Source organism: Megalobrama amblycephala, linkage group LG13, assembly GCF_018812025.1.
Source record: "Megalobrama amblycephala isolate DHTTF-2021 linkage group LG13, ASM1881202v1, whole genome shotgun sequence".
Taxonomy (NCBI): Eukaryota; Metazoa; Chordata; class Actinopteri; order Cypriniformes; family Xenocyprididae; genus Megalobrama; species Megalobrama amblycephala.
In genome coordinates this window covers 5,407,011-5,429,079 of record NC_063056.1, presented here as the reverse complement: position 1 = coordinate 5,429,079, position 22,069 = coordinate 5,407,011, and the positions used below count along the sequence as shown (strand labels likewise).

The window sequence follows — 22,069 nt, the reverse complement described above, 5'->3', positions numbered from 1 at the left end:
GAAGCATGCATACAGCATGCATGACGAACATCTTGTAAAGATCCATTTGAGGGTTATATTAGCTGTGTGAACTTTGTAAATGTGCTGTAATATAATCGAGAGCTCGTGTGGCAGGGAGCACGCGATTTAAAGGGGCAGCGCGCTGAAAAAATCAGTGCATAGTTAATGATGACCCAAAATAGGCAGTAAAAAAATTAATTTAAAAAAATCTATGGGGTATTTTGAGCTGAAACTTCACAGACACATTCAGGGGGCCACCTTAGACTTATATTACATCTTGTGAAAAAGCATTCTTGGGCACCTTTAATTAAACACAGAGGGAAATGCAAGGAATCATCACACATAGCACCCACAACGACTGGCAAACCACAAGTGAAACATAAGCACCATATATACATAGGGAAGATTAGCTTAACGAGTTAACAAGGGGTCGTGGTAAATGGGAAACACCTGGGGAGACTAATCAACATGAAAAACTACAAATATCTACAAAACATGGTGCAAGACAGGAAACAACAAAAGAGTCTACAAACATACATGGCATACATGACACAAGCAACTTCTTCCGGGAGGTTTGTGTGTCTCTGGACTCTTCAGCATATCAGTGATAAACATTAAAACATGCAAAGGCCTGTGAAACAGACTGAGAATCTGGCTGAGGCAAATGCAACAGAGCAGGACAAAATCAAAGTCCAGTCTGTGCTATTATTCCAGCAGGTGAGTGTTGATATGTGAGAGATGCTCATGATTCTGACATTTATCAGTGATGCGATGAAGCAGCTTGAACTGCTTCCACCAAACTACATCTGTTCCCACTTGTTTGGACAATCCTTGGACAATAAACACTGCCCAACCAATGGGGTAACTGAGCTTTCAAAGATCACAGCTGCTGTGAACGTGAGCTCTTTTGCCCATCAGTCTGCTTGTTTGAATACCCTTTTTGAATTTGCAGGACAAAGGTTTTGCTCCTTGTAAACACATACGGAAATGCACAAGGATTCTTCGTAGTTTCCTGGTGGAGGTGGATGATCCTGACAGAAAGGAAGTCATGATGGACCGCAGTGAAAAATACACCGTTCCCATTATGGATGGTTCTAGCGAGATGCCATCATGATACACAATGTCTGTTTGTTCTTCTGTTCAATAAGGCCTATGCTATTGGGAAGACACCGCCCTTCTCGACCCAGAATGAGCCTTGGTCCTATCCTCATCAGATCCAGTGCCTGATGCGCTGCTGTGTCTGATCTGTAAGGATCTGCTGACTGATGCTGTGATGATTCCCTGCTGCAGGAGCAGCTACTGTGATGAATGTGAGTCTGTTCAAGAAAACATCAGTCAGAAAGAAACAGGCTGTTTTTGACAAAAAACAACACCATCTTTTTTGGTCTCAGGTATCAGAACATGTTTGCTGGAGTCTGATGAACATGTTTGTCCCACCTGCAGACACTCAGATGTTTTTCTTTGACAACAAACACAGTTTTGCAACAAGTAAGACTTTAAACTTTCTTGTTGTTTATCTTCTGTATGTTCACTTTAAAACTGTTTTATGTTTCTTTCTCATGCAGAAGGTGAATCATATTAAGAATGGAACCAAATCTTTGTGCTTCTACACAAGTCCAAATCACAGCCGTTGATCCCGGTCACCTACGATGTTCTGACATAAAACCCGGAAGCTGTCTATGTAACATAAACTGTGTAGGAGACTGATAGGGAAGAGAAGAAATTGTTAAATAAAGTCGTTATTTTTGTTTTGTTTTGTGCACAAAAAGTATTCTCGTCACTTCATAACATTAAGGTAGTACTGCACCACTGTAGTCACGTTGACTATTTTAATGATGTCTTTACTACTTTTCTGGACCTTGAATATGGCAATTACGTTACTTTCTATGGGGCATAAATAACCTCTTGGATTTCATCAAAAATATCTTAATTTGTGTTTCGAAGATGAATGAAGGTCTTACGGATTTGGATCGACATGAGGGTGAGTAATTAATGACAGAAATGTAAATTTTGGGTGAATTTAAGGGATTTTCTGGAACGTCAAAAGTAATTACTTCTATTAGTCTATTTTGTACTTTCTGCACAAGGGCGCCCTCTGGCTTCGAGTGTAAATGAAACCTACATTACATGTTTAGCGCTCCACATACTTGCTTACTTTGCATCGTTTTGAATAAGAATAAAACATCAAATTAAAATGTCAAATCAAGATTTATTTGCATTGGCACATGAAAACCTATGAAAAAAAGCATGGGGGACGAATTTACGTTTTACTTTGGAGCTCCGCGTATCCATGTGTTTGAGGATAGCTGAGTGAGCAGAGCACATGGTTTTGGGGTCACTTGTGTTTGGACCCAGAGCGATGCGTTTGTGTGAAAAAATAAATAAATAAAAATCCATGTTTAAACAAGTTATGAAGTAAAATATCTAGCTTCCGCCAGAATGCCTTCCGTATTCAAGTTATGAAGAAAGTGTAAACCGGCGTCGCGTCAGTAAGACTTTTTCTGTAAGTTGAACAGGGAAGGTGCATGATGTAGCGTAAGCTTTCTGAACTGTTCACTGCCATTATACAGCTCGGATGCGTCAGGATATTTATTAATATTTCTCAGATTGTGTTCATCAGAAAGAAGAAAGTCATATACACCTAAGATGGCTTGAGGGTGAGTAAAGCTTGGGTTAATTTTCATTTGAAAGTGAACTAATCCTTTAAAGGGCCATATCATTTATTTGTTAAATTCATCATTTCACTTGCTAAATTACTATATATTAAGTTTGCTTGTACTTTATATATTTGTCTAGGGATGTTATTGTGCCATACACTTATGCCACACTTAATATTTCATAGAGTTTTCATTTCAAATACATGGTCAATAAGTGCTTGTAATCCTTCGGTAACAATCCTTTTAAAGGACCCTTAGGCTGTTGATGCCTGAAAGGCCCAGCAGAGGGTGTTTATTGACTGTATTCTACAACTGCAAAACACTTCTTTACAGCTTTGGAACAACACAAGGGTGAGTAAATGAAATCATTTTTATTTTCGGGTGAACTATTGGCCTCTAAGAGTCACCACACTGTTTATTTCAAATGATGTAAAACTGAATTTTTATTTAAAACATGTAATGCTGATGAGAGGAAACTATTCACCACTAAAATAGTTTTCATGCATCATACATCAAAAAGGGCAATACACTTTTCAAAAAAAAAACAAAAAAAAAACACCTAAAACAAGCTAATTAATGAACATTTTAAAACATCTTCATCTTTTTCACTAATTACAAATCACAAGATTCTATCTGCAGGTCATTTATTTCATATTAGAGAGCTCTAGTGTAGTAATGTAGCTAAGGCAATATATTAATTCATATCACTTAAAACTTTTTCCTTGGATTTTTTTTAAATGCCTGGTATATATATATATCAGACCTCAGGAGGCCTCATGCACACTGTCAGTGAATATTCAACGAGAGCTGGTGACTTTGGGTGACGTGAGTGACCGCGACCAACCGATACACAGCAACTGACCACATTTGGAGACAAAACTGCTGACAGTGTGAATGGGGCGTAAGGAGTGAATTCACTAAGCACGTTGGACCACTTAAGTATGTAGAATTTCACTGCAAAAATCATCTTATTCACTAAGCATCCAGTTTCCAGGCGCTAAATGTGCTGAATAATGCTGTGCAGTAAATTATTTAAATTAAGTCACTGTCATTCTTCTCAGAGCAAACATGCCTTATAGCATGTCAAGCAGGGTCAATGTACACTCTTTCTTTTCATGAATCATTTTCTACTAATTTGATCTTGATGTGAATTCCATTGAGTGATCTGAGCACTACTTGAGGGATCATCTTCGGGGTGTGTTTGGGGTCTTTAATGAGGCGGTATTTCTTCAGAGTCAGCGCCACCGCTACTTTCATCTCATTCATGGCAAAGTTCTGTCCAATGCAGTTTCTGTAATCAGATATACATCAGAAGCTTTAATAGCTGTTTATCTGTACCATTTCTTTCTTTTAATAAACACCACATCTTTTTTCTATCTGAAGCAAATATGTTTGCATTAGTACAAAACGTATAAATTCAGAACAGATTGTTTACAAATCAGAGAACACCATTTTGGATATAGTAGCACAATATACTGGGCAGAGTTTCCCAAAAGCATTGTAAGCTTAAGCTGATTGCCACAAATGGAGCAACGATCAACTTAGGCTTACGATGCTTTTGGGAAACTCTGCCCTGGACGGTTTTAACGTAGTTTATTCAATCACAATCATAGGAGTTCAGAAATCATTTTAATTCACATAATATATAACCAGTGATGGGAATAACGGCGTTATAAATAAACAAACAAATTACTTTTTCTCCCGTTACAACGCCGTTACCGTTACTGGCAAAAAAAAATGCCGCGTTACTATAATTGAGCTCACTGAAGCGGTTTTCATCCGAGTAGGCTCTCTCTTAGCCATAGGACCTGCAAAGTTTTTGTTTCTCTGGTGTGTGCTGGAGTTAGTCATACACAAATATAATTTTAAACTGATAATAATGTTCGATGCTCTGTGTGTGTGTGTCTATGAGCATGCAAGCTATTCAAACCAGAATACCCTTTGTGACATGCTGGATCGAAAAAATGGGAAATAAGTTGTTCTAGTCGACTAGTAGCTATTCATTTAAGCCATTAGTTGACTAATCACATTTATATTAATTTAATTTCTTAAATACTAGAGAGAATAAACCATAATAATGAGCGTTTATGTAATAGGCACTCAAGCGCATGCATAAAGCTTGCCATAAAGAACCGACAAAAGTAATAATTATGAATGTGACCAAAACAGCAAGGAGACATTTTAATTGTTTATTAATAAAGTAATGTTTTCTGAATCAGTGTCTGCTGCGAAGATGAAGTTGACATTGCTGATTCTCATCATCTCCGCATATACTGGACGCGCCTAGAGAGAAAATGCACATTTCATTCGGATTAGGCTACATAATCAGAGTAACCTATTTCTTTTCGTTTTTAGATATTTCAAGCTTTCTATAGATATATTTCTCATGTCTGCGAGGCAAGCAGCCTCTGAGTTTCGGTTCTGTGGCCTGTAAGACGCGCTCCAGTTCACGCGCCAGTGATCGCGTCCGCGCCTGCCATGAGTCTGCTATATTTGCTTCTTATTTATTAAATCCAGGCAATTGATTGATGAAACATTGATTAAAATTAAGATACAATTTTTACAAAACGAAATTCACTTTAAAGAGAGGCTTTCTATAAAACAAAACTTAATGAAGTGGTCAAAATCATGTCTGACCCACTCCATGTCTCCCGATATATTGCGCATCTTATGATGCATCTTACTCATGCTGTTCACTTTTCATAATCAAGTAAATGAATTTAAAACATAACATATGACTATTTAAACATAAATATGAAACTTCATTTTCTTTAATGGCTACCAACGCGTATAGTACAGTACAGAGAAATTTCATGTCGCGAGGCAGAGCGGATCATGAGTCACGAGTCGGATCAAGAATAATTTATTCTTGGATTTATATTTAATATTGGGGGCATTCAAGTTATTTGACATATTTAAAAAAAAAAATTAAAGTAACGCAATAGTTACTTTCCCTGGTAATTAGTTACTTTTATAATGATGTAACTCAGTTACTAACTCCGTTACTATTTGTGAGAAGTAATTAGTAACTATAACTAATTACTTTTTTAAAGTAACGTGCCCAACACTGTATATAACTGCAGGGAAAGTCATCCAAGAGCAACCTGAGATTAGTTATCTAATAATTAGGTTTCTAAAATACTTACTGAGGAAATAAAATTCTAAAAACATTTTGTGTCAGTGCTATGAATGCCAATGCAAGCATATCCTTATAAAAAACGAAGAACACTTTAGCATATTGTTTAAAATGAGTACTTATTAGGGAAATAACAAATATTTTGAAGTGCTGAGTGTAATGTTTTTCAGAGGGCCAGATTTACTAACAGCTTGCACCAGCTCAAACCCTCTTTTGGTGTTAAAAACTAAGACAAATGGAAGAATTAGCAACGAAAAGACGTGGACAGAGTTATTTTTGTGGCTGACCTTACCAGTGTTGGGGGGAAATGCATTAAAAGTGATGCAAGATATGTAATCAGATTACTTTTTTAACTATAACTAAAGTAACCCATTACTTTTAAAGCAATAGTTTTTTTAGAGCAAGATATCAGAGTTACTTTTTTTCAATAAGTGACGCGAGTTGCTTTGTTTTCCCATTTATTGACCGACAGCTCTCCTGTCTCCATGTTGAGAGAAATCGTAAGTGCAGAGGCATTGTGTGTGCTGTGTGAACATGATTATTGTAGTTTTAAACTAATGTGAGCAGGCATTTACTCATTTCACTCAGTATTCCTCAATATGAAATGACAGCAATACCAGCAATAATTAAGTTAAATAATACAAATCTACTTTATGCCAGTGGTTCTCAAACTTTTTTGTCATGCCCCCCTTTAAACCTTTAAAGCACTCCACCCCCCATGTGTGTGAATTACATGTGCATAAGTATGTTATTCAACAGAGAAAAATGAGAATGCTTCTTTAAAGCACGCCATTAAAACATTCTAATTTAAAATGCACGTTAAAGAAAAAAACGTATTTGATATTTTTACAACATGTGCTTTTAAAGTACATTTAAGTGTGTTAAGAAACAGTCATGAAAGTCCACTTAGCCTTTATTGTGGCCTTTATTCATTAATATTGTTATCTGCAAGTTTTTTTTTTTTTAAATATGCAAATTCAACTGTTTTTCCAAGTAGCTAAGCCAACTTAGCAAATCTTTTCAAACAAAATCACTGTCAAAATGACCTGCATTATCAGTTGCTTTATTGCTGTTTGCTCTCTGCTCTCAATTAGGGTTGAACTGAGGTCATTTGAAGGAAAAGTTCAGTTCTTTATGCAATTCTTTTCCAAACAACAACAGTTCATAGTGATGTGTGTCAAGCTGTTAGGACAAAAACACCATGCATTTTTCATAATTATTCACTGAAAATCTTCCATTTGCATCTGCGTTCAAATTCCAAAACCGCGTGCTTTGTGTCAGGATAGGACAGCACTGATTGCAAAATGCTATTTAAATATGCAGAATGGAAATGACATTTAAAGGCTGCAGCAGAAGGTACGATTCTTAATGAATAATGAGTTAAATTTCTGTTTGTTCATCTACTATGTACATGAGTTCAGAAATCTTGAAATAAAGCATTGTGACAATTATAGCATAGCAAGTATAGGCTACTTGTATGGTAATTTGATGTTTTTTGAAGCTTGACAAACGTGATTACTATATGAACTGTCATTGTACAGAAAAGAGCTCCTTGAAGAATCTTACTTTTCTGTTGGATAGCAAAAACTGCATGCAGGTTTGAACTTAAATTTTCTTTTTTGAGTGAACTACTCAAATCAGCATTACTAAGCACCTCACTGCTATTTGCTCTCATGAGGGTTGAATTGAGGTCAGAGACATTCTACACCCTAAACTCCAAGCCAAAGAACAGCTCTATTCTGTGTGACTAAAATGTGAGTGAATGACCCACTTGCTAAACCGTTCATGTCTCTTCAGCACTCGCCGGCTTACAAACCTGGGTCCAGCAGAGAAGGGCACAAAAGCATGAGGTGATCTCTTAGCAGTGTTCTCAGGCAGAAACCTCAATGGATCGAATACCTGTGGACAACATAACATTTTGAATACACGTACTGACTATATATACAGACTTTAGAAACGAACGAATCTCTGTTTTACTTGTTTTGTTCTCTTATAATATTTTCTTCTGGTAAACATAAAATTATTAAGATTAAAATAATGGTTTTGTTCTGAGTGAGGGTGTTTTGATGATATTATAGTGGGGTCCGATAGTATGAGACTGAAATCTGCGATTTAAATCCGTGACTCTTTGTACAGACGGTCACACAAGATGCATCTCAAATCACGCTGGAGAACATGATCATCAGGTTTTGTTCATGTAGATCCAGTGCTGCTTTCATTAAAGCAAAAGATTTTACAACAAATCAGGTTGTTATGCTGAAATAATGTAGGCCTATTTAAAAATAAAAATGCAAATAGAGCACTTTCACAATTCGGCTCCGGCATTTGTACCCCATTGTATGCATTTTTTTGTTGTTTAATTTTTCATTCAAGATTCTGTTGGGACTTATTTGCGTGATGTTATGTAATGAGTGATCCATTGCATATTTCAGATGTAAAGAAAGCACTCATACATATGGATTCTCCCACACTGTGGCATTCAAGTGGATCCCATAAATGCTAACTCCAATGGTACAACCTATGGAAGAGAAAACAGTGTTTTAAGGCATGCAGTTATGTATTCGTTCAGTGCCATCCTGGATAAGACAAGTAAGTGAACAACAAGCAGCTAGGTTAATGTTTGAACAGATGTTCTCTGAGTTAGAGGTCATTGTGTTTGTTTATAAGGGTTGAACAGGGTTTAAAGCAGTAGGCATTATTTCAAACGTCATACTCACTGGTTGCCAAAACAATGAAAACATTAAGCAATATATTATATGAAGGACTGCCTTTGCAAGTTTGTCCATGTTGTCTTATGCTGTTCGTTCTTCTCATAAAATGCTGCAGTTTTGTGTCTGTTGCATTTGCCGTAAGTTTTTGGACCATTAATGAAATCAAGCAAAAATGTAAACTCTGTCATCAACTCATTTTTATTTTGCTCATTAAATATCTGGTCCTACTATATATTAAGTGTTATTAATATACGTTTTACTCATTAACCACCATTTACTACTACTAATTACTTATTAACTACTTTGTACTAGGATTTAAATGAATCACGATGCAACGCACTTATTATATTTTTACATACATTTAAAAATACCTGCATGTAGTAATATTACTACATCAATAAAAAACTTCTGTAAATGACCCTTCGCAAAGACCCGCCCGCCTTAGTTACTGTTGCTTTGTCCGACAAGCCGTGACACACACGCAGTGAAAAATACATCGCGGAGCAACACATCAACAGACAAGACAGAGCAGGTTATTTATGATATTAAACAAAGTCCCAGCTTTCAAATTGTGTAATTTTTTAAGAAATTCGAACAATAAAAAACGTTTTGTGGCTCTTTAATGTGTCGTGACAGATCGCTGTAGCGCCTCAGCTCAAGCGGCTCGTGAACCGATCATCTCTTCTCACTAGTTAATTTATAGCATCAAATAAACATGAATGAACATGAGAAGGAATGTTGTTTCAAACGCAAAAAGACGTCAGTACGCACCATTTTTCAAGTTCAAGTCCACCGAGGTTAATCTTCTAACTCCTGACTGCTTTGTCGGACAAAATGCCGGATTCGGCGTTATGATTGGTTAGATCGCTTGTCAATCAAACTCCCGGCGAAGGGTCAATTGCATCTATAATTACACATTTGACCCCTCCCTTTCACCTTAACCCATCATTAAACCTACCTATACCACCTATACCGTATCTCACCTCAATAGCAGCAAAATTATTTTGCAATACAAGAAGTACATTGTACCAAACTTTTTTTTGGACCTAAATACATAGTTAAAGACACCTAATATAAAGTCGAACCAAATGTCTTCTTGCATTGAAACTAGAAGATGACCAAGTGACTGTCATGTGTCAAAAGGTCAAAAAAGTACTATAAAGTGCCATAAAAGTACTATAAAAGTAGGATATGACTTGTGCACTTGTCGTCTTTAGTCTTCTGATAGCCATTATTCATTCAAAATCACAGTACTTGCACACTGCTAGAAAAGCCTTGTTCAGACTGTCAGTTTTGGAGTTTGACAGTCACTGGATGATCAAAGAATTACCTTCAGGAACAGTCCGTCCATCAAAGAAAGTCAAGGGTTTAGTCAACTTTCGTGATATTCCCGGCACAGGAGGGCAAAGCCGCAGAGATTCTTTAATGCACATTGTGGTATAAGGGATTTTATTGAGGTCTTCCCTGAAACAGAAGGAGAGAGACAGTCTCAGAGAAACAGACGGTGAATAAGGCATTACCAATGACAGCAAGGCATAATGAGGAAATGCATAGTGGGATTTGAGTTGTTTGCTATCAATATAGCATAGCTGAGCCAAAACGGCTATTATGGTATTTGTATTGTAAATTTTTAAGATAAAAAAAGACAAAAATACACATTGTGTCAGTGATTGTTGCTGTAAAATGCTTTGATACTTAAAATAAAATGTGATACAGTACCTGCCAATTCTAAAGTATTTTAATTCATTGGATTATTCAAAAATGCTTACAGATTTATTTTCATTCACTGCAAAAAATGCTGTTCTTACTTAGAGTTTTTGTCTTGTTTCTAGTCAAAATATCTTAAAATTCTTAAATCAAGAAGCATTTTCTTGACAAGTAAAAATTATTTTCTTGTTTTCAGGAAAAATAAGTCAAAATTAAGTAAGTTTTTCCTTAAAACAAGCAAAATAATCTGCCAATGGGGTAAGCAAAATAATCTTATTTCAAACCAAGAATAAGCTATATAATCTTGTTTTCAGTTTGGACTAAGATTATTTTGCTTACCACATTGGCAGATTATTTTGGAAGGAAAAACGTGCTTAATTTTGATTTATTTTTCCTGAAAACAAGAAAATAATTTTTACTTGTCAAGAAAATGCTTCTTGATTTAAGAACTTTAAGATATTTTGACTAAAAACAAGACACAAATTCTAAGTAAGAACAGCATTTTTTTGCAGTGTTGAATTTCCGGCAAAATATCTTGATATATTTGTTACTAGGACTGTGCAATTAAGTGAATTTGTGTTTTGATTTTGGCTTCCAATGATTATGAAAACATAACTGAGATAAAATGGACATTCATTGAAGACTATGTAGTGTTTTCTTTTTAGATTTGATTACTTTATTTAATGTCTGTTGCAGGTTAGCTGAACACTATACCATTAGATAGACTTGCATGAAGAACTTAAAGCATTGTTTATCTTTTTTCTACTGTATTGCTTTTAATTTTCTTCTTTGTTTTTTATTGTATGAGTGACTATTTACTAGTCTTTGAAAATAGTTCGAGGACTTTTTTTTTCTTGCATTAGTTGACCTAGTATTAGTATCTGCTGTGGTATAGAAATTGGTAGGGGGAATTGTGAAATTTCCAGTGTATCTAAAATTTTGTTATAGCAACCTTATATACTGAAATCAGCACATACACTGCTGGGTTAAAAACAACACAAGTTGGGTTGAAAATGGACAAACCCAGCGAATGGGTTAAATGTTTGCCCAACCTGCTGGGTAGTTTTTTTTTTTAACTCAACTATTGTTTAAATGGTTACACTTTACAATAAGGTTCATTAGTTAACATTAGTTAACTACATTAGTTAACTGCACTTATACAGCATTTATTAATCTTTGTTAATGTTAATTTCAAAATCTTGTTAACATTAGTTAATGCACTGTGAACTAACATGAACAAACGATGAACAACTGTATTTTCATTAACTAACGTTAGCGAAGACTAGTAAATATAGTAACAAATGTATTGTTCATGGTTAGTTCATGTTAATACATGAACTAATGTTTAATGAACCTTATCGTTTAAATATTACTGTATTGCTTGCTTAAAATGAACCCAAAGTATGTTGGAAATCAACATTTATTAATACGTTTTATGAATAATAATTAAACAATAAACATTAAATTGCTTATTAATAAAAGTTCACCTTGTGTTGCCTCTAGTAATTATGTGTCTGATTTTTAATTTCCAACCTATTTTGGGTTCATTTTAAGCCAGCCATATAGTCATTTTTAAACAAGAGTCGAGTTAAATAAAACTGTCCAGAATGTTGGGCAGACATTTAACCCAACCACTGGGTTTGTCCATTTTCAACCCAACTTGGGTTGTTTTTAACACAGCATTGCATAATGCGTAATGTCAAAGATGAACAAATACAGCTAGTGCTCACAAAAGGGCATGCGCCGGTCTATCCGGGTTCAGAGCATGGCGAGTACCATTGTATGTACACAGAGAGACATTTTAGCAAAGTTGTTGATGGCTAAAATTAACTTCTCGTCTATCTTGCCGCCAACACTCCTGTACAAGATGTAGTGATGGATTACGTGCACTTCACTGACTTCACTCGTATAGGTTGTCGCTCCCGAAACTCACACTTCATTTGCATCAAGTTAAACATATCTCAACTTTGTCGCGTCGCTGGACACGCCTACATCCTGTTGTGGGCAATGGTCACTAGCTGCGTCCCAATTCAGAGGCTGCATCCTTCAAAGGCCACGGAAGGTCGAACTGAGCATTGTTAAATGGGACGGTCAGTGTTGCCAACCGTTTTCTAAAGAAAGTAGCTAAAGCCTAGCCGAAATGTTTGCATTCTGCCTAATGTCGGCACTTCACATCTGTTTTCTCTCCTAATCCGCGCTTGGCGACGGTCTAGCCTACGGAAGATTGTTCTTGTTGCCTACTAACTGTGACAGCTGTCATTGACAAGCAGCAGTAACGACTTTTTATATTCAACTTTCTGAAAACAAAACATGGTTCACAACTTGTCTAAATATGTTCACCATGTTCACACAATCGGCCTTCGAATGCGGCCTTTGAAGGATGCAGCCTCCGAGTTGGGACGCAGCTAATGTCGCTGGAAAACGGCAGCTCTTCATTAAAATGAAAGGGATCATGTCGCTTTGTGTCACTGGCGGTGTGAACTGGGCTTTAATCGTGTTACGTAATTGCGATTAACAATATTGACCAAAATAACTGTGAATATGATTTTTGCTAGTTTGGAGCAGCCCTATGTTACTGTGACAGACCTACCTTTCCCATCATACCACTATTAACAAACCAGGATCCTACACTTGACACTCTCAACTGTCCAACACAACGTCACATGAGTCGAGTGATGACAGTAATGACAGTACCAATCCAGCATGTCTTTTCCATCCAAAACTTGCAAGATCTCCTCCCTGCATTTCTCCTGGTGCTCAGGGTTACATGCCAGATTGTAGAAGATCCAAGATATTCCACTAGCTGTAGTATCATGGCCTTCAAACATGAATGTGTCCACTTCAGCCCTGATATCCTCATCTGACAAACCCTGCTGGTTCTCGTCCTGAGACCGACACACAAAACCACAATCTGTGACATCAATAATAATACAATCGCACTACAACAAAATGTTAGCTATGAAGGATTTTCATTAAGTAAAAATATTGTGTAAGGGCTTGGGAATATCATACTCGGGCAGACAGAAGAATATCCAGAAAGTCCAAATATCGTTTGTTTTTAACAATGCCCTGTTCCTTCTCGATCTTCAAGACTTCCTTCCTCTTTCTGATAACTTCCGCTGGAAAACATTAAGAAATTGATATGACATGATAGCTTTGCTTGTCTTTCACTACCGTTCAAAAGTTTGGGGTTGGTGAGTCTCTTATGCTCACTAAGGCTGCGTTTATTTGATCAAAAATATAGTAAAAACAGTAATGTTGTGAAATAGATGCACAATTTAAAATAACCGTTTTTAATTTGAATATATTTTAAATGATCAAAGCTGAATTTTCAGCATCATTACTCCAGTCTTCAGTGTCACATGATCCTTCAGAAATCATTCTAATATGCCGATTTGCTGCTCATTTCTTATTATTGTCAATGTTGAAAGCAGTTTTGCTGCTTCATATTTTAGTGGAAACCGTGATACCTTTTTTTTCAGAATTCTTTGACAAACAGAAAGTTCAAAAGAACAGGATTTGAAATGGAAATCTTTTGTAACATTATAAATGTCTTTACTGTCACTTTTGATCAATTTGAATGCATCCCTACAGCAAAAAAGTATTGATTTCTTTCAAAAGCAAAACAAAATCTTTTGTTTGAACGGTAAGACCCCAATATACTTTAAGCGAAATTGAAGTCAAACTGGTGTGAAGTCATTTCGGACAAAATCAGGCCAAAAAGAAGTTCATTTCGGGAGTTCGAAACAGTTTGCCAAATCAAACTTTCCGGAAAAATTTGAACTAGCACTGGTCTGTGGCAGATATATAATAGGTAAGTGTGTCTCTAATGTTCAAAGTGAAGAACAAAAACGAACTTCGCCATGAGTATATCGGGGCCTGTAGTGTATATTCAGGTTAGCTAAGATGTATACAGTAGCATGTATGGATAAAATAACAGCCCGATGAGCAGACCCAGATATAATCTTTCACAAAATGTGCAGAATTCTGAGAAATGGATTTGTCAATTTTGGCACCACCAATCATTGTTTTAAACAGGCTTCCTGAACATTACCCGGTCTTTCATTGGTCGGCCAAACTGATGGACTGGTGAGGCTGCTCAAATCAAATGCATAGTTTTTTTTTTTCTTATACACAGCCATATTACAAAATTTTGAGAGCCTCATGCAATTCAAAGGGTCAAAATCACAGTTAATCTAATTGTTTTCAGATTACATTTACAAAGATTACATTACATCCGCTGTGTTTCTCTGGGGTTCTGCGAGTGTGGGCTGCTCATGAGGTGCATGACTGTGGCTTGTCAAAGAAACAACACCTGTATGACTTTGTGCTATGTTGGTTGCCTTCCTGAATTTGTATCCATGTGGACTAAGATGAAATATGGCCTTGCTGTGGTATGGAAAAACTCTGAACCTGAGGTTCACCAGGTGGCAGAGGTCATACACTGCCTGGATGTACGGGTTGGTTCCACTGCAATGAGATCAGGGAGATTTTACTAAAAGGAGATGAATACGTACAAACAGACTAGATAAAAGAGTATTAACTGACCTGTCTGTCTGACAGTTGCTGTTACAGCTGAATGCGCATTTCATGATGCTGTCCAGGGTCATGAGACTTACATGCTTAAACAGTTCAAATGACTCTTCTGATTTAGCATAAACTTCCCACTTATCCTGAAAGACAGGAAAATAAACTTAAAGTGTATCATATGTCACCAGCATTACCCCACAATAAGGAATTACAAAAAAATGACTGTTTTCAAACAGGTTTCTCAACCCAGCCAACAAAAATAAAATCTAAAAAACGTTTTGCTATATTCCCATTATGTTCTCTGAATGTTTAAAATGTCCAACGTTTTTGATTATGTGGAACATTAGGGAAACATTCCATTTTATCATTTTAAAAACATTCTGGGAATGTTACTTTTGAATGTTCTCTGTAACATTTAAAAAACGTTAGATGAATGTATAAATAATCTTTTGTGCAATCGTTTTGAGAACATTATTAAAGATGAGATAACTTTGAACACGTTTTCTGGAATAAAGTTTATTCAGAAGTAACCTTGCTAGAATGTTAGCCAAAGTTCTGAGAATATTCTGTTAGCTGGGAAAAAATGCTTTCGTCTGCTGTTGTTTGAAAACAGTCCCGCCCCAAAGTTACATCATTGGTTGTGCCAATGCTGCTGCTTCCGGTTGGTTGAGACCAGTGTTGCCAAGTTAGGTTACTTTAACACTGTTGCAGCGGGTTGTTTTTCATATCCACGGGTTGAAGTGACCACAAATAACATGATATTTAACCCCTGGAATGCAAATTTTACCAGGGGAACCCCGCCAAAAATGGATTTTACCCCCCAAAACGCGATTGGGCCAGTTTTGAGTTTTGAAACAAACAAAGACATGATAGTGCCACAGAGACAGTGTTGACAATTTTTTGGGCAATCTTACTAATGACTTACTAACAGTTGTGTACATTATGCTGGGATAAGATAAAGTGTTTTAACAAAGAAACATACACACTTCAACAATTTAGATTTTTGGGTGAACTATGCCTTAAACCTACAAGCATGACTTTGGTTGAATCAGAAATAAGTTTCACATAAGGCTTCAAAACATCATAATGGAAACCAGGAGTGAGGAGTCGTCTATGCCGAAACCATTTCTGTCCAGTAGACACAAGCAAGCCATCGCCTGAGGAGGAGACAGTGAAGAGTTAGCTGCAGTGATTACTAACAGGGTGTTTCTTTAACTACAGCCACTTTTATGTCCCTTGGGTAGATTTTTATTGGAACTCTTTTTACACTACATTTCAAATGCTGTTTATTTATAGATTTCATTGTTTTACTTTGGTTCCAAACCCAGAGATAAAATGTGAAAAATAATCAGCTTTTTAGTTGAATTACAACTGTCCTTTAGATGTAGTCATTTTTGCTATAAGCAACATTTTAGTTAGTTTTTTTGTTTGCCAAGGTGCCAACAGTGAAGAGTGAAGAGCTTGATATGAAAAATTGTGTGAAAAATGTGTGATGTGTGAAAAATCAATGTAAAAGTCACAGAACACATCTTTAATTTTGTCACATATGCTGAATGCTGAAAAAATATTACTTGGTAAATAAAAATAAAAAAAGGAAATAAAACCTGCATAGACAAGTCCAAATTAAACCCTGCGGCTCGTGACGACACACATTGATGTCTTAAGACACGAAACGATCGGTTTGTGCGAGAAACCGAACAGTATTTATATCATTTTTTAACTCTAATACACCACTATGTCCAACCGCGTGCAGCACTTGTTAGTAAGATCTGATCGCGCTCTGACAGCCGAAATGATGTCTCGCACTCATTGAAGTCTATGCGCGAGACATCACTTCTGCTGTCAGAGCGCGATCAGACCACACTAAGCGAATGCTGAACGCGGTTGGACATAGTAGTGTTTTAGAGTTAAAAAAATGATATAAATACTGTTCGGTTTCTCGCACAAACCGATCGTTTCGTGTCTTAGGACATCAATGTGTCGTCACGATCCGCAGGGTTTAATTTGGACTTGTTTATGCAAGTTTTATTTACTCTTATAGTAGAAGTTCCCATCCACTCGCATTATTTGACTGACAGACCGCAGCGGTTGGAGTTAAAAATCATCATTTGTGTTCTACTGAAGAAACAAAGTCACCTACATCTTGGATGCGCTGGGGGTAAGCAGATAAACATCAAATTTTCATTTTTGGGTGAACTATCCCTTTAAATACTTATTTTTAAGTTGTGGATTTGGACAGATATTTAGACAAGGTTTAGATTTTTTTTTTTTTTAAATGTTGATTTGAAGTGTCAGTTTTTGCATTAATTTTACTAGTCAAACCTGAACACAGAGAAAGACATGTTGTAACGCATAACATCAAAATTCAATGAAAATGTAACAAAATGCTTTATCAGAGCATAATCAACCTCTTATTTAAATCTTCTGGCTTCTGGTGTGTCTGTTTTGTATTCTTGATGTTTTAGAGTCTAACCTTTCCCTTGCTGTCCATTTTTTTACTGCTTTGTGGCTGAATTATTGATTTTATTTCATGCATTTTAAAAAACTCGCTTTGTGTTACAGTCATACCAGTTCATTTATGTGTGTATATGTGTGTCTAAGTGTGACTATTTATTTTTTTTTATTTTATTTTTTTTTTTCAACCATTTAACTAGTCCAAAATATTTTTTTTTTTTTTTTTTTTTTTTTTAAGTCACATAGTGACTTCCACAAAAGTCATTACGTTTCGTACCGTTCCGGTGAAGTAGCGATTTTTAAGATTTCAAAACATTTTTTTTTGTTGTTTGAAATGACAGAACAACACCAGAGGGTTACTTTTGTGAATTTTAGGATACATAAAATGGTTAAAATACAAAAATACATTTTTAATGAGACTGCCATTTTATTATAAAATTAAAATGGAGTGTCTATTTACATCAAGTGCAAATAACCTGTCTTGTTGGCAGAGGCTATTTACACTAACTCTGCCCACCAGTGTCTGACTGAGCCAGAGAAAATTACAAAAGAAACCTGTCTGATAACAGGATCAGTGACTTGGAGAGTAAGATGGGTGGCCTTAGCTTTTGATGCAACAGAGCCGAGTTTGAACTCTTGGCTTTTTTAAGAAAATATAAGAATTTAAGAAAAATTAAGAAAATATTCAAAAAGTGGAAATAAAGTGCCTAACAGGTATTTAGTGAGAATAAAGTGTTTAACAGGTAGGGTTAGGTTTAGGGGAGGGCTTTAGGGACAGTAATATCCCAATAAGCCTGCATCCGTTTATGATTTAAATAAATATAATTATGCACACTGAATATGTTGCTATTACTGCATACTGTTTTATAGTATACTACAATACACTGATGAGTAAAATAGTAAGCCTATCTGCCACTATTTGCACTAAGTATAAATAGCATCTAACAACTGTTTACACTTAGTGCAAAGAAAATACTGCTATTTTCATTTAGTGCAAATGGCCGCTGCCGAAATAGTCACCTCTGCCACAGAATGAATGATGACTTGAGATGGTGGAAATGACATTTGATTATGACAGTTCAGAAAAACGAACAAAAACAGAATTCCCCCATGGTGTTTGTATATAGACTGCTGGACATTGTTAGTCAATAATGTAAACTAGTGAGGGTATGAAAAGTGTGTTTTAAAGGTGCCCTAGATTATGTTTTTAAAAGATGTAATATAAGTCTAAGGTGTCCCCTGAATGTGTCTGTGAAGTTTCAGATCAAAATACCCCATAGATTTTTTTTGTATTAATTTTTTTAACTGCCTATTTTGGGGCATCATTATAAACGCGCCGATTTTATGCTGCGGCCCCTTTAAATCCCGTGGTCCATGCCCACAGAGCTCGCGCTTGCCTTGAACAGTGCCTTAACAAAGTTTACACAGCTAATATAACCCTCAAAATGGATCTTTACAAAGTGTTCGTCATGCATGCGGCGGATTATGTGAGTATTGTATACTGTTATATTGTTTACTTTGATTCTGAATGAGTTTGAGGCTGTGCTCCGTGGCTAAAGCTAACATTACACACTGTTGGAGAGATTTATAAAGAATGAAGTTGTGTTTATGAATTATACAGACTGCAAGTGTTTAAAAATGAAAATAGCGACGGCTCTCTTGTCTCCGTGAATACAGTAAGAAACGATGGTAACTTTAACCAACAGTAGCCTACATTAGCAACATGCTAACGAAACATTTAGAAAGACAAATATCACAAAAAATATCATGTTACCATGGATCATGTCAGTTATTATTGCTCCATCTGCCATTTTTTGCTATTGTTCTTGCTTACTTACCTAGTCTGATGATTTGGTTGTGCAGATCCAGACGTTAATACTGGCTGCCCTTGTCTAATGCCTTTTATAATGTTGGGAACATGGGCTGGCATATGCAAATATTGGGGGCGTACATATTAATGATCCCAACTGTTACATAACAGTCGGTGTTATGTTGAGATTTGCCTGTTCTTCAGAGGTCTTTTAAACAAATGAGATTTATATAAAAAGGAGGAAACAATGGAGTTTGAGACTCACTGTATGTCATTTCCATGTACTGAACTCTTGTTATTTAACAATGCCAAGATAAATTCAATTTTTCATTCGAGGGCACCTTTAAGAAACATTTATTTTCTAAAAATCCCCATAGCTGAAGAAACACCCAATAATAAACCATTAAACAATAGTCTGATTAATGTATGCAGGCTTAGAGAGAGAGAGAGATCTTTTGTGTAATCTTACCTAACCAAGGGATGAAAAACTTATATGCATAGTCATCTTTGGGTTCTGTCAATGAAGCAAAATACTGATTTAAAATGTGTGTTTTGGTTATTAATGTTCAGGAAAGAATTAGTGTATAATATAAATCTAAAAAGTGTCATTCAAACAATCAAAGAGATCAGCACCTGTGGTATTGAGAATGGTCTTCACATAAGATGGGTGGTGGATATTCAGAATGGACAATGATGGGCCAAACCACAGTGGAAAGGCAAATGGATACTGTTCAGTCCACTTCATAATCTTTTCCAAATCGTGTCCATCCTGATGAAACTATGAATGTAAAAAAAAAAAAAAAAGATTGTGCAACTGTTATCAACATGTTTCAAGAACAAATTACGCTCTAAAGTTATTAATTTCACGTGAATTCTTCCAATTGCTGCTGAAGAATGTGAGTGCAATGTAAGGCTCTTCTGTTTATCGTCTTACAATTGAACTGTGTAATTGTTGAGTTGCAGTGAATAGACAACGGCTCATGAGGTTACTGCCCTCGGAGATAAGGAGGTCAAAGACAGGGGGATTTTTATTCATACATTTTGTAGTAGGCCTACTCATGAATTGGCAACAAAAAAACATGCGACAACTTGCACCATCATTTATGTCATGTACATCAGGAGTTATCCAATAGATATTAAAATATAATTTATTATGATGATATTTTAATTTTTAAGAGTATAAAACTCACAAAAATGATTATTAAAAGTTATTCAACAGGTGTTTGAAACCAACATAAAAATCATTTGTAAAAAAGCATGACTGAACTTCAAGTTTAACTTATAGACAGATAACAGGGAACGTTGGCTAATGTTCTGGCAAGATTCTCTTAAAGTTATGAGCAAACATGCTTCCAGGAACATTAATAACATGTTCAAAGTTATCTGGTCTTAATAATGTTCTCAACACGTTAGCACAAAAACATTATTTTATTTACAGGCTACATGGAACTTTTTCCTGAAGTGTTTTAGTTGGACAATCATTTGTTTCACATAATGTTTGCAAAATGATCAAATGTAATGTTCGTATAACCAAGGGGGAAAAAGTTTTTAAAACATTTAATGACGTTTTGAACGTTCAGAGAACATTCAGAAATAAAGTTTTCATATCTTAGAACGTATTTTTTGTTAGCTGGGCAGTTGCTGAGACACAGGTTCGTTCATATCTCTAGTTGTTTACCTCCTTAACGTGTCCGAAGAGCCAGTGTGCAGGTGGTCCTGGAAACGGCTCCATAGTTCGCATCCCCCTCCTCCTCATAATCAGTAATCTAACCACTATCACCAAACACACAAGAAATGCGAGTGTGAAGACATGACTCATGGAGAGCGCCACCAAATTCACCGGGAAAATCCCGTAAAGCTGCATGGCACGAGCTGTCAGTCCCGCTCGGGTTCAGTTCTGTCATTGATCATGATGTGGGAAAGAGGAAGTGGTATGGAGAGAGAGAGGGACGGACTTTCTGCTGGACATAACAAACAGCCTTTTATACAACAAATACAGAATTTCATCAGGTTTCCTGATAGCAAGTTGCTGTGAATACACTGTAAAAAAAAAAAGAAGTCAGGTAACCAATCAGGTAATATTATGTTGTAGGCTATTAGACCAACTAAAGTTTATTTATTTATTTATTTAATTAACCAATTAGTAATGTACAAACATCATGGCATTATTAACACATCCTTGCATTAAATTTACAGAACAGGTGCATGAGAGAATACAATATAACAGATAAAATCTAAATTATAATAGTAAAATAAATAAAATCTGAGAAAGGGGGCTGGGGTTTTTCTTTTAAATCATAGTGGAAAAAAGCTTTATTGCATTTTTCTCAACTAAAGTATTTTGAAGAGCAGGTCAGGAAATGGTTCCTATTTGCACTTGACAATTATATTCTTATCTCTGAATGTTTTTAGATAACTTTTGTTGTTGAATGCTGTTAGTCCCTGTAGGCTACTTTACATAATCGTGTGATCTCAGGGCAATTACAACTAATCAAAACACATTGCAATAATAATAAAATAAATCATTAAAGGGTTAGTTCACCCAAAAATGAAAATTCTGTCATTTATTACTCACCCTCATGCCGTTCCACACCCGTAAGACCTTCGTTCATCTTCGAAACACAAATTAAGATATTTTAGTTGAAATTCGATGGCTCCGTGAGGCCTCCATAGGGAGCAATGACACTTCCTCTCTCAAGATCCATTAATGTACTAAAAGCATATTTAAATCAGTTCATGTGAGTACAGTGGTTCAATATTAATATTATAAAGTGACAAGAATATTTTTAGAGCGCCAAAAAAAAACAAAATAATGACTTATATAGTGATGGCCGATTTCAAAACACTGCTTCAGGAAGCATCGGATCATAAATGAATCAGTGTGTCGAATCAGCGGTTCGGAGCGCCTAAGTCACGTGATTTCAGCCGTTGGCAGTTTGACACGCGATCTGAATCATGATTCGACACACTGATTCATTTATGATCCGATGCTTCCTGAAGCAGTGTTTTGAAATCGGCCATCACTAAATAAGTCGTTATTTTGTTTTTTTGGCGCACCAAAAAT

At 36.0% G+C, this 22,069-nt stretch overlaps 1 protein-coding gene and 1 long non-coding RNA gene across 2 annotated transcripts; one reads left to right on the top strand and one right to left on the bottom strand.

Moving 5' to 3' along the window:
- The first annotated feature begins 344 nt into the window (after positions 1–344).
- Positions 345–2,397, top strand: LOC125244244. The gene is made up of 4 exons (XR_007179264.1): positions 345–717; positions 1,149–1,310; positions 1,392–1,488; positions 1,566–2,397. It is a non-coding gene; the product is annotated as an uncharacterized LOC125244244 (long non-coding RNA).
- Positions 2,398–2,884: 487 nt separating this feature from the next.
- Positions 2,885–20,943, bottom strand: LOC125243477 (cytochrome P450 4B1). The gene is made up of 12 exons (XM_048153175.1): positions 20,684–20,943; positions 19,639–19,783; positions 19,475–19,519; positions 15,771–15,898; positions 14,760–14,884; positions 14,527–14,681; positions 13,224–13,330; positions 12,906–13,096; positions 9,835–9,968; positions 8,247–8,311; positions 7,610–7,692; positions 2,885–3,948 (listed from the first exon to the last, which is right to left on the bottom strand). Exons 1-12 carry the CDS (start codon positions 20,867–20,869, stop codon positions 3,771–3,773), a joined length of 1,542 nt encoding a protein of 513 aa, XP_048009132.1. The 5' UTR covers positions 20,870–20,943; the 3' UTR covers positions 2,885–3,770.
- Between the last annotated feature and the right edge of the window lie 1,126 nt (positions 20,944–22,069).

Excerpts from the sequence above, each read along its gene's own strand:
- LOC125243477 (XM_048153175.1), bottom strand. The coding sequence starts at position 20,869 with ATGCAGCTTTACGGGATTTTCCCGGTGAATTTGGTGGCGCTCTCCATG. Across the intron at positions 14,885-15,770 it reads ATTCAACCAAAGTCATGCTT|GATAAGTGGGAAGTTTATGC; the intron begins GTAGGTTTAAGG and ends CCTGTCTTTCAG. Across the intron at positions 3,949-7,609 it reads CCCTTCTCTGCTGGACCCAG|AAACTGCATTGGACAGAACT; the intron begins GTTTGTAAGCCG and ends ATCTGATTACAG.